At 36.2% G+C, this 12,522-nt stretch overlaps 1 protein-coding gene across 2 annotated transcripts in view; it reads left to right on the top strand.

Annotated features, from left to right (window-relative positions):
• JMY (junction mediating and regulatory protein, p53 cofactor) overlaps window positions 1–9,877 on the top strand; it is a 67,490-nt gene extending 57,613 nt beyond the window's left edge. Inside the window, exons 10-11 of one of the 2 annotated variants that reach the window (XM_042028862.1) lie at window positions 956–1,266; window positions 4,492–9,877. In XM_042028862.1, the coding sequence (XP_041884796.1) occupies window positions 956–1,263 (308 nt within the window). In that variant the 3' untranslated portion in view covers window positions 1,264–1,266; window positions 4,492–9,877. The remainder of the gene's footprint in view (window positions 1–955; window positions 1,267–4,491) is intronic. The other variant, XM_042028863.1, reaches the window with a different exon arrangement.
• The last annotated feature ends 2,645 nt before the right edge of the window (window positions 9,878–12,522 follow it).

Below are 12,522 nucleotides of genomic sequence, written 5' to 3'. Positions count from 1 at the left end.
TATAGTCCTTCCTTCCTCCTTCAAATGTGCAATCCTGTATTCTTTTGTATCTCTCTTTTCCTTGGGTCTGTTCTGTCTGGGCTCTTAGTGGGATGGACAAAGCCTGTTCATGAATGCAAAAAAGGTTTTGAGAAACATATTCTACAATGTACAAAAAAGAGCTGGAGATGGATATGTATTGAATGACAAGTGCTGCGCAAATTATGTGCTATTGTATGCGAGGTGTTTAAACCATTGTACTTTATTATAATGCATTCTCTGGGATGATAATCTGGCCCACTCGTGGCTCTTCAAAGAGCCAAAGCCTGGTTTTTATTTCTGCAGAAAAACTAGTTTCAAAATTTGTGATAAAGGAAGGATTTTCCATAAAGAACTATCCCTGACTTCTTTGTTTTCATTAATTGTAATGGAAGAGAATTTTTGTAACTGTGCTGGGACTAGATGCTAGGAAATACATGAACCCAGAGAAACATGCTCTTGCAATTGACTATATTGCTATTTCCCTCACTGGCATGTAGAAATAGTCATGCAGTAGGTAAAATTAGCCATAAAATACAAGTGGTAAGAATGGATTGCACTGTCCAATACCTAAGATATGTACTCATTACCTGAGTTTTAAGTAAAAAGATAATGCAATAAACACTTCCATTATGTTGCATTCCTTGCAGCTTATTTGATTTTCCTGACTGCAAACAGAAAGGCCATATTGCTCAAAAACTTTTACTTCCAGACAGGAAGTTGTTACAAAAATTACAATTGTCTGTATAAATCAGTTTTGACCTGGCAATAAGGAAGATTATTCAGAGGCTGAAACAATATTGGAGCTACCATTATACTTATGGTATGGGACTATCACATTAAAAGTATGCAGGTATTTTTTGGTCTGTAGGAAATAAAAATTAAGACTGATAAAATTTAGTGAAAATAATACTGAAGGTCTTTTGATTTACTGCAGTGAGTTCCCCGATGGATGAAGTGCTGGCTTCCTTGAAACGTGGCAGCTTTCACTTAAGAAAAGTTGAGCAGAGGAGTCTCCCTCCTTTTCCTGATGAAGATGATAGCAATAACATCTTGGCACAGATCAGGAAAGGGGTGAAACTGAAGAAAGTGCAGAAAGGTGTTTTGAGAGAATCCTTTACAATTCTGCCTGATACTGACCCTCTGACAAGGAGCATCCATGAGGCATTGCGAAGGATTAAGGAAGCATCACCTGAGTCAGAGGATGAAGAGGAGAGTTTGCCTTGCACAGACTGGGAAAACTAACCTGTAATTAAGCTACATTTAAAGAAAATATTTCTGCAACAGTTTTTTTATAATGGTAGCAGCTAAGTCTCAGGTTGTGCATTGTAGGAGACTTAGTAAAGAATTTAAGGTTTATAATAAGGAGAACTTTTTTAGACAGTATGTTAGCCTTTTACTGTTCCAGTACTTCTGCTGACTATTGACAGGACTGCTTCTGAGAAAAGCTCTATTTTATTGAGTAAATTTGAAGGGACAGTTCCCAGTTTACCAAAAAACTTTTAAAAGAACCACAATCACTCTTGGATGAACCGTATACTTACTTTCTAATTATTTCTAGCCTTTTAAAAATTGGGCATGTCTATCATTTCAGACTGAATAACTTTTAAGTGAAGGACAGTTAGGTTTGAATACTGAACACGTAGAAATCTCATGGATTACCCTGTGTGGCTGACTTTGTAACAGCTTGGTTTCAGTCTCTAAAATCTCTGACTTAATTAAATTTCCAGGCTATAAACAGTAAATATACAAATACAATTTATACTTCTGCTATTCATATGAATTCCATGAACTTGGCTTAATACTAAGCCACAGTGCCTGAAAGTGCAGACATCAGACTTCAGCAGATGAAGTTAATGATTTCAAAACGAACCAAAAATTGGCAAGAGACCAGTTTTCAAAACAATTGCTGCATGAATAGCACAAAGATTTGTTACTGCAGCAGCAGCATAGAGCACTTCTTTGTGGTGGTTCTCTTCTGTTACTGGCACGTGAATGAACTTGAGTATCAATGAAGGTTCCCACTAAACCTAAAATTTGAGAAACCAGAAGTATGACAATCTGTCAAGAAATTATTCATCTGGTTAGAAGGGCTGTTTCAACAGAATGGGAGACAAATATTTGTAATCCTTGCAACACAGTTAGGGGTAGAAAGAAGATAACCTTTTTGAATGTTCACAATCCAGCATTTCCACTGGTTAGTTGTTACCATAGCTGGAGAGTGACTGTTGGTAAAGTGCTACAGCTGTTTAAAAACTGGTTCTGACTTAGCACATCATCTGCTGAATATTCTTGTGATTATGAAATACTGTCTCAAGCTGTTCTATTGGTATGGTATTTTCAAATGATAATATTTAAAATTTTTGAAAAGGAAAATAAATGTTGGCATTATTTCCTCATGAACTAGCCATTGGCCACCCTAATGATTTCACACTGTTTAATTATGGCTTGCTCCTTCTATTCCATACCAAATGTACTGCTAGTTTTGGAGTTGAAACTCCAGGAGTGGAGATGTGCTTAACTCCTGCTGAAGCTCCAAGTGAAAATAATTTTGCTTTCATGTAGCTTCTTTCTATCCTTGCATACTGAAAACTCCCACTACCACAGCTCTTCAGAAATCAAGTGACAGCTATAAGAAAAGACATGTCTTGGAGCTAACTTGACTTTCTTAGTGCAATTATTCTAATTTCCTAGATAACAGATCAAATTTAAACTATGTGATTTGACTTTGGCTTTATTAAATCTATTTGACTGTTCAGGATTTTGTTTGCATTTTTTTGGCAAGATTAAAAGGAATTTTCCAAGACTGACTTAAATTTTTTTTTTTTTTTAATGAATTGGTTGACCTAAGCATTTTACATTGGAAGTGCATCTTAGAAATCTTCTGTGGTCATTGCCACACGATATAAATATATGTTTTCCTCTGCTATTTGAAGCCCCATAAAAGCAGCTCAGAATGCAGGCTGAAAATCACTGCCACACAGTTCCTGGTTGTTGTTTCCTTTTTACCAGTCTACCTCCTGCTGAAGTCCTGTGAAATTTCTTGGACCTAAAAGCAGGATTCAGTGTCAAGAGTTCAGTGTCAGGAGTATGTGCTTGTTGTTCTTCATGTATCTGGGACCTGCTTTCTCTTACCAGTGTTGTACTTTATTGTGAAAACAACCCTGTTTTCATTAGTTGAGATTATTTAATAGATAATAGTTTAGATGGAATAATGGTTGTACAGAATAGCTCAGAAATAGCTGTACTAACAGCTCAGAGAAAAAGCGCAGGCCCTTGCTATCCAAGCACATGAAATAATTTGGGAGAACAGAGATTGAGACAAAGCCCTTGAAAAATTGAGCTGAATGAATACTTTCCATATAGATGAGTATACTTGCTTGAAGATACAGACTGGTTTACCAGCATTCATCATACAAGAATAAAATAATGAAAATCTGTTGTAGAAATAGCAGGGTAGTATTTTTTGCTATAAGGTTATCCACTTAATTTCGTGCTTCAAGATCGACCTACTGGTTTTTAACTTGTAAGCTCTACACATGCCAAAACCACTAGCATAGAGATTTAGATTGAGAACACCTACACAAAAGTGTATTGGCACACATTTTATATGAACTATGCTTAATTATATGTACATCTGTATAGGCTAAATGTAATGCAATTATTTGCCTTACAAAATGAAGGCTAGATCTGATACAGTGGTGTATATTTTATCAAGTGCACACTTTAAAAAGTGTATTGATATATGTGAAGGGAGTATTAGCAGTGCTCAGTGAAGTCGTTTCATTAATTATTGAAGTTTGAAGACAAGCTAATAGTAACTAATTCCTGCAGGAGATCTAGTCTTCTCTTGTATTGCTTGCTTTGTGAGTTCACTTCTACATAAAGTTATGACTAACCTTTTTAAGACCAGTTCTTTCCAGACAGACACTCTGAACCATGTAAAAAGATATGGAGGCGTTCTGTATATTGAAGTAGCTGAACAAGTAGTATAAATATGTAATAGTTTCTGTATGAAAAATCCAAGAGATTACTGGTTATCAAAAGTATCCTGAGAATATCTGCGTATGTGTACATAATAGTGCACATCAATAGTACACTAAGAGTACTGTAGTACACTAAGAGTACTGTAAGTAATGCAGAACCTGAGTTCCTGTCAGTGGTGGACAAACTAACAGATAACAAGGGAACTTTTGTTCTCCCTAGTCTCCTAATCCAATATTTTGGGCCTCTTCAAACTTTTATCTGTGTTAACTTCCTGTAATACCAGAAGGCAAAAAAAAAAAAAGACCTGGTCATACGTGTGTTCTGACTCCAGAGTTAGTGTGTCATTACCCTGGGAGCAAAGAGAATCTTTGCTCAGTACACACTGCTCAGTATATTGCATGTTAGAATTGCACAATATGTTGATCAGAGAATATTGGTACAGCTGTTTAGCTTTTCAGATTTTCCTTTTTATTTCTTTCCAAACAGGTGCTTGACAGCCACCAACGTGAGAAAAGAAACCCCGGCTGAAGATTACTTTTCTTCTGCATTTCTGAGAATTCAGAGCCAGCAGTTATGACCATCAATTCCACAGGAGGCTGTCTTTGGCAAAGAAATAGTCTTTCTTTGGCAAATAACTGAAGACATGGGAAAAAATGACCTGAAATGTTAATTTCAGGTCACTTTTTTCTTTATTTGTTCAAACAAATTCTGGTTTGGGCAGAAAGCTAAGTTGTTTAGATGTGCATTTTATACTATCAAGAATGCCCGATTCTTAAGCACTTTTTATATTTGCGTTAGTAATGTATGGCCAGTCAAGTGAGGGGGGCATTTTGAGCTGGGAGACTACTTGCTGTTAGAGTAACTTTGGGGTTCCAACCCAGCTATAAAATGTCCCCTTCACTGCACTGAATATCTCATGTGCTTGAAAATTCAACTAAATGGCTCCCTGCAGAGAAGCTTGCTGTGTAGCAGTCTGATATTCCAGAAAGAGGAGAATTCCTAGTTGCACTACAGTAGCTGAAATTCAGTAACATGCAACTAAGACTTTTTTTCTTCTTAGCTTGAAGAACCATATGTCAGTATGAAAAGCAACAAGTGACCACAGCAAAATGAGAATTAGGAGTTGAATTCAGTATACATATTCAAGAATGTGTTTGTTTCCATCATGATACATTTAGCAAGACATACTGCAGCGCCTTTTTAGAAGGTCATTTGTAGTCTGACATCTTTTTAAAGTACACATTTTCATGCTTTTTTAAAATAATATTTAGCTATGCTGAACCAAGTTAGTTATACTTTTATCATTTGTTACAAGAAGCAATATTTTGTAATTTCATACTTAAAAATATTTTTCTCTTTTGGTTTAAAATGGCTTTTGATTAAGTCTAAGCAGCCTTCTTTAAAAAAGATCAAAGCACTTAAGCATACTGATAATTCAGTTGTGAAAATCATGCTATTCATGCTGGTTTTCATTATTCCCTTTAGTGGCTGCGAAAATGTTTGTATTTCATACCCAAAAGTCTACTGGCTGAAAAAAGTTTCTTTTGATTCTGTTTTATTTTTAAAGGAGAGTTACAACTTCCTCTGCAGTGAATATTTAGGAGTAGTCCTAAACCTCATGACTAATGGCTGCAGGCAGCTACTCTTAAAATACCACAGTACCAAGAGGTATGTCAATACAGAGATACAAGTAGCCTTGTACCACCTAAAAACCTCATGTGGTATTAAAAATCAGCCCATTACACTTACAGGAAAGATGAAGTTTCACTAGCATTTTGTTTTTACTAGCGTGACATACACTGTGTTTGAGAAATACACAGTCCCTGTCCTTTGTGTTGTGTGGTCCATTCACTGTTCCTCTTTTGACAGATAAACTACTATATGGGGATCTGGGTTCTTTTAAGTGGAGTTACTCATTGCTGCTGTCGTGTAATGGAACACGTACTGTGTTAACATTTATAACAGGGGATTTCATGTCTTGCCGTTTACTTACAGAGAGAGAAGCAGGAGACCTTACCTTAGCAATAGGCTGTGTAATCTAAAGGAACCTCAGCTCTGGGACCCTTCAGTCTATTGAAGATGTTTTGCTGTGGCTGTCCGAAAATTAAAGCTCTGTCAAACATCTTGAAAGGATTTTCTTAACCATGTTGCCTTACTTACAAAGTTAGTGAACATTGATTTTCAAAGCACCTGCGAGCAGTGTTACTGTAGTTGTATCGATTTTGCTGTGTTAGTTGCCAGGTCTCTATTTTTCAGCTGTGTGAAAACACCTGATACTGGCTTTCCACAGGCCTAAAACTACATGATGCTTTTTTCTTAAACTTATTCTCTGAATTCTGAGTTACATGGTATGGTTGCAAGCTGTCTGATGCTGTGTTCATGTAGCAATAGCAGCAGTTTCAAGGTTCATCATAATCATTCAACACTGCCTATACTACAAGCTGTTTTCCTCTACATTTATTTGTACTTTCAGTCACGCCACACATTAAAATCAAGATAATCAAATAAATTTTTGGCTGTAGCACAAACCAGAGCTATGATGTAGAATGGTAATTCACATTATACATTTCATCTGAAACTTAGTGCTAAATTAACAGTGCTGAACAAGCAACTTTTATGTCCATTATTTCCTGTTTTTCAACCTGCAGTTTTATTCCTTGGAGCATACAGAACACTAGTAAAATTTCAAGCTGAGGAAAAATAGTGTCATTTTAAAGTATTTGTGCAGTGGTTCCCTTGCACAACATGTTTGTCTGCAGTTTACCACTGTGTTGTTATCTAAATAGCTCCATGCTCTACTGTACTACAGTTTTCAGATATGTTTGCCATGTGATCTGTCATCTTTGTCTTGAAAAATGTGTGCATGATTGATAAAAATTACTCTCCTTAATCTGTTTCATATTTAGCTGAAATCTTAGATTTCTGTAGTAGCTTAGTCTGAATAGAAATGGAGTTTTCATATGAGCATGTATTTTATGGGCACACAAAAAGTAGTTGTTACATTGAGCATAGCAGTATATATCAGTTCAAAACTGCCATCTTCTCTGTGGAAAGTGAATGGGGTATTTTTTCCACATCCTGCTCAAAAAAAAAAAAAAACAAAAAAACACCAACCTGAATTTAAATCTCTATGAGTCACTAGATGTCACAATTTCACATAATTTTCACTTTGATGTAAAAATTGTGCATATGTAGTGTACACAGGCTAACGCATACAACATACCATCCTCTGTCATGTGAAATTTTCCAGTCGGATGGCTACAGCAGAAAATGAGGAAAGTTTAGTATATTTACAAGAAACTTACGGAAATTATGACAGTCCTGCATTGAGGTCAGTTCCTCCACAGCTGAGAAAAGCTGTAATAATTGTGTTGGTCCTTGAGAAATCTTGGCAAGCATCACTGAGGAAAAACACGTAAACATGCGCAAGGAAAGAGAGCCTCCATAAAAAGACCTGCCTATTGATATTTTTCATTTTATTGTTGTGGCTGCTTTGTTCTGTTGCTAGTTATTTATCTTAAGTAGTTAGCCAACTTTTGGGCTTTTTCCATTTTTAGAAACTTCTTTCTTTTTTCAGATTAAAAATTTTACTATGGTGTAACTGATGCAGTGAGGTAAAGATTTGGAATGCATAACATTTATTGTACAAATGCTGATGTAAGGACTGAAAAATCTTTTATGAGTGGGAACAAGAAACTAAATACTCAGTTTCTACTAAAATAACCAAAATGTAGGGTAAACAGCAATAGTCTTTTGTTCAGAAATGGAATTTGTATCAACAAGAATTTCATGTTCTCACTCACAGGGGTTCCAGATCCTTTACAAATGACCAATAATCTTACTCACGTTACTGTATTTTCATGTTAGTTATCTGTCTAGGGTAGATGAAGGCTTTTTTATTTTTCTTAAACATCACTTCTAAGTTTTGCCTGTTTTGTTGTTTGTTTTTTTTTTTAATCTGACAGTCTGCATTCTACACCAGACACTTGTAAAATAAATTAGTATGATTATATATTATGTTCTTTTGTGACTGAATTGGGGATAGAACTCAACATACTTCACTACATTATTTGTAAAGAATCATTGTGAGTATAAGCACTATATTCTGTACTGTTTAATAATAAAGTAATGATAGATGCATTATTGAAGATGCAGCTTATTGAGGAGACAGAAACACTATTGGTTAATGTTACCCTTACTCCATTTGTTGCACTGAATTTCAAGAGTGTAATTTGTAAATCAAGTTTGCTCATGCTTGTAATCAGAGGTTATTTTCATTGTAATGCTTATGTAATTAAATTACCTGGATGTCTTTCTGGTAATGATTCCATAAGCATGGACAACATGTTGTTGATGTTTCACACTATAGAATTAATGCTAAGAACAAGCAAAGCTTCTTGCATAGAAAAGGAGTAACAGAAGCACCTTACTGGGAGAGCATGTTGCATGATTTCTGTGCTCTTGGAGCTGACATACAGTAGGTCATCCTAAACTTGACTGCAAATTGCTCTTTGGTGTAATAAGCACATCAACATACTGCTATCAATGCTGTCAACACAATGGCTATTTTTAACCTATAAATATACTGTAATTTAAGTTTTCCTACAAAGTGAATTTATATTTAATTGCTGCCTAATACCTAAATACTTAGAATTTTTAGGAGGGTAAGGGAAGGGAGGGTGGGCATGCCGTATATTTGTGGGAGGGGCTGTTGCGTATATGGGTCTTTGTACTTCCCATTCAGTTTGACTGTTAATCCAAAACTCACAGCTCTGGCTGTGGTGAATCTGCAACCTGACATTTATGTATTTTTATTGTGATTCAGGTCTTCTATATTCTGTGGCTCAGAGCTTCAGAATTTGACAGAAAAGGTCATATTTCCATTCTCAAGTATGAATGCTCTGTACCTCTAATATGGAAAATGACCAAGCAATGAATTTTATTCTGCTGAGTTTTTAATATTAATGTGTAGAGCATTATCTGAAGCTCATTAACCAGTAATGTGTCCATTGGAAACAAGCAGAAAGGATGAAGACTCTTCTGGTGCGTATTGTCCAAACTCTGCAGAGATTTTATTTCAGAGACTGTCACCTATCCAGGAATTAGTTTGCCATAAAGTGGCTTGATTTTCAGAGTATAAGTGTAGTTTTGACTTCTGAATTGGTAAATAGGTGTTGGGCACTGGGGATATTGACTAACATCTTCCAGCGTGTTGTTGCTATATGTTTTGAACTTCATTTTAAGTGTATACAAATGCATCATCATCATAAAAGGAAAGCTTAAGAAATACAGATGGCTGCAAGTTGTCTTACATGAGTGAAGCCAGTGAAGCTTAATGAAACTAACTTCTTTGTTAAGCCTGTTGAATAAATAAGAAATAATGAAAGCAATTTTTCCATTCACTAGCTTTGTGCAATATTATCATTAGACTCAGACACTACTAGCACATTGTGCTTGGCTTTAAGAAAGTTCTTTAACTCCATTATATTCAAAAGGACATATTAAATGCATATTTTATTGTAAACAACTCTGCAAATTTACTATGCCTGAAAATGCTCAAAGTTATAAAGTATTAAGCACAAGTATGTTAAAAAAAAAAAGGTTAAGAACTAAACAAACATTTCTAGCAATACCTAGAAACTAAAAAAAAATTTAATTGTCTGCTTCTTGGTCTTTTTTCTTTAGTGCAGCTTTTCTGCAATGCAAGTTTATTGCTGTGTATTTCATGGGGTTTTATTATCATCAATCAGAAATTTAAACCTGTACTCAAAGTACTGCGTTCACCTTATTGTACATGCTATGTAACATCATACTCACAGTTTTGGTGCTTTAAAATTATTCCTCTTTTCTTTATTAAAGGATATTTATTTGACCACTCTCTCTGTTTTAACTTTATGTACTAGCATCAAGAAAAAAAAATTGTACAGTTTGGTTCCCAGAAAAAAAATTTCAGATTGAAGTCATTTCAGTTCCCATTGTTGTTGCTCTTAAAACTCCTGAAATTTCCTGTCATGGTTTAATGGTAGATGGTTGCATCTAAGCTGTGTTGCAGCATGGAATACTTGTATTTAGGTAACATCTTTGTAAATGAAGCCACATGAACAATTAAGGTATTATAGAAGAACCTTGCTCTTAAATGATGCTGGGTAGTTGTGCTTATTTACAAATCAAACCCACTTTTCATGTCTTAATCCAAAGATAGAAACACTCTATGAAAAAGGGTGAAAGTTTAAGTACAGAAATGTTAAGAGCACCCTTATTACACTTAACTGTGTCCCTAGCTAGAGTTCCTAGATGTCTGTGGGTAAGTTTTTCCTTTTATTCCTCAGCCATTTTGTGTTATTATTTATGTAGATACAAATCTTGCGAAAGAGGTATGTTTATATTGTATCTCTTTCCTCTTCTGTGTTTTTGGTGCAGTGCTGGTAGGGTCTCTTTCTAGCTGGTTCCTTAACATGAGGAAACCAAAAACTGGTGTATTTCAGGAACACAAACTATTCAGTGCTATTACGATCCTGAGAAAATGAGAAAAAGGACATTTCTAAGGGCTGCAGGAAACAAAGTTTGTATTTGCAGTGCAAATCTACATTGCAACATGTATTCCACAAAATTCAAGGCCTGTCTGGCTTTGGTTTCCTAGTGATGTTTTTTTGTGCCAGGTAATAATGACTGTTAATTTTGGGTTATGGCAGAACATGTCGAACAAGTAGGAAATGTGTTTTGAGATAAGCAGTTCTTTGATTGTTGCTGACTTAAGAGAGTTGCATTTGTGTCTGAGGTCTGTTCCTAAAGCTCTAGCAGTGTCTGACCTTGAGGTGAGTGCCTGCACAGGTTCTGCTCTGCAGGACAGACCGATGCACGATCAGCTGATTCTGCTTTGGCTTTGGCTTCAGTAGATAAGTAGATGCTTTTTTATAACTCTCTGCAGTATCCATACAGGTTGGAAGTGAATTTAATGTATGCATCAGGATTGCAGATGAGTGAATATATCCATAGGCAGACTTGAAAGGCAGTGGTATGCCATGCAGAATAAGGCCTCTTGTTTGTACGACGCAGAAGATGAAAGATCTGTAGAACTATCTTTTTTTTTTTTCGTGTTTGTTACATTTCAGATGTAAAGCAAAGGTACATTGTAAATAAATATTCACTGGGCCACAGTGCATCTGAAATAAAACACCTCTTTCAGAATTAATGATACATGCAGGGTTTGTTTCTGTTCCACCACTTCATACTAAACAAGAGGCAATAGGTACAAGCGAAAGAAGCGAAAATGGAAGGTGTGTTTGGCAGATGCTGTTTTCCAAAAGCTATGAACTGTTCCTTTTCTCAGCAGTTCTTACTGCTGCTTCCCATCATAGGGAGAAGCCCGTTTTATCGGCTTCATTCTTCCTGCCATAGGATGGAGCTTACAGGAATCCTGGACTGCCACAGTATCTCTTGACTCTTGGGATCAGCAAGCCATCAGTGTGTCACTGCCACCGCCACAGCCAGAGCTTTATGCTCACGTCACAGATGACTGTTGAAGTCTACTGTTACGGAGTTGTGCCACTGTGTTTTTACCTTTTGTGAAGGAAGGTTATATATATACATATAATGGTGTCTATAAACCTTAGATGTATCGTGTCAGCCATTTAACTGTTAGATGCATCACTTTGATTACACAAACTGCCCTTCAGCAGAAAACCATCCCAGAGGTGTTACCAGCAAGCTACAGCATCATCGCCATATAACCTACCTTGCTCACAGAAATGCTGCAAGTTTCTGTCCAGCTCTCCATCCTGCAGAATTGATCCCACGGAGATGCCCTTTCCCCCTTTGCACTAAGATTCTCAGTCTCTATTACTTTCTCTAAACTTTATGCAATCTTCACCACAGTCATGCTCACTGTCTTGATATTCATCAGTTCAAGGACAGCACCTCTTCCTTGAAATGTTGCCTCTATAGGAGGGGCTTGTCGATTAAAAACAGGCAGAGATTACTCTCTGTGCTCTTAAAGCTGCTGCCTGTCTGTGTTGTTGCTGGGTTTCACTCATCATTAATCAACCAAAACTCTGGGAAAAAAAGAACCTAAACCAAAACAAAAGTTATATTCAGATTCACACTGTATCTGCTGTCTTCCCCCTTTATTCCTACTGTAGTTGTGTGCTGTCTGTGAGATGTTTGTTGGAGATACTTGCGCCACAGGCAAATCATCTATATTGCTTTCTTGTCACTTTCCTCACCACAGAATTCAGCAGACTTCTTGACTTCTCTGAGATGTCTCACTACACCCCATATTGCTTACACAAGACTAAGCAGATTCACAGTCTTTAAAACAAAAGTCGCCATTTACTTCTTTCTTTCATCTTAACAACTTTTCTAATTAGCATCATATTCCCTCTTACATTACTGTTTGAAAGTCACAGGAATAAGGAATATTGAAGAATCATGCGGTTCATACAAAGCACTTAAATATTAACTATACTTTTTCTTCCTCAGTACTTTATTTTAATTGCATTCAATTTCAGTAAGACTGTA

This window comes from Corvus kubaryi, unplaced genomic scaffold (assembly GCF_017639235.1).
Source record: "Corvus kubaryi isolate FWS band 111438036 unplaced genomic scaffold, C.kubaryi_AGA036_p1.0 37308, whole genome shotgun sequence".
NCBI classification, from domain to species: domain Eukaryota; kingdom Metazoa; phylum Chordata; class Aves; order Passeriformes; family Corvidae; genus Corvus; species Corvus kubaryi.
This window is presented reverse-complemented; position numbering and strand designations above follow the sequence as displayed.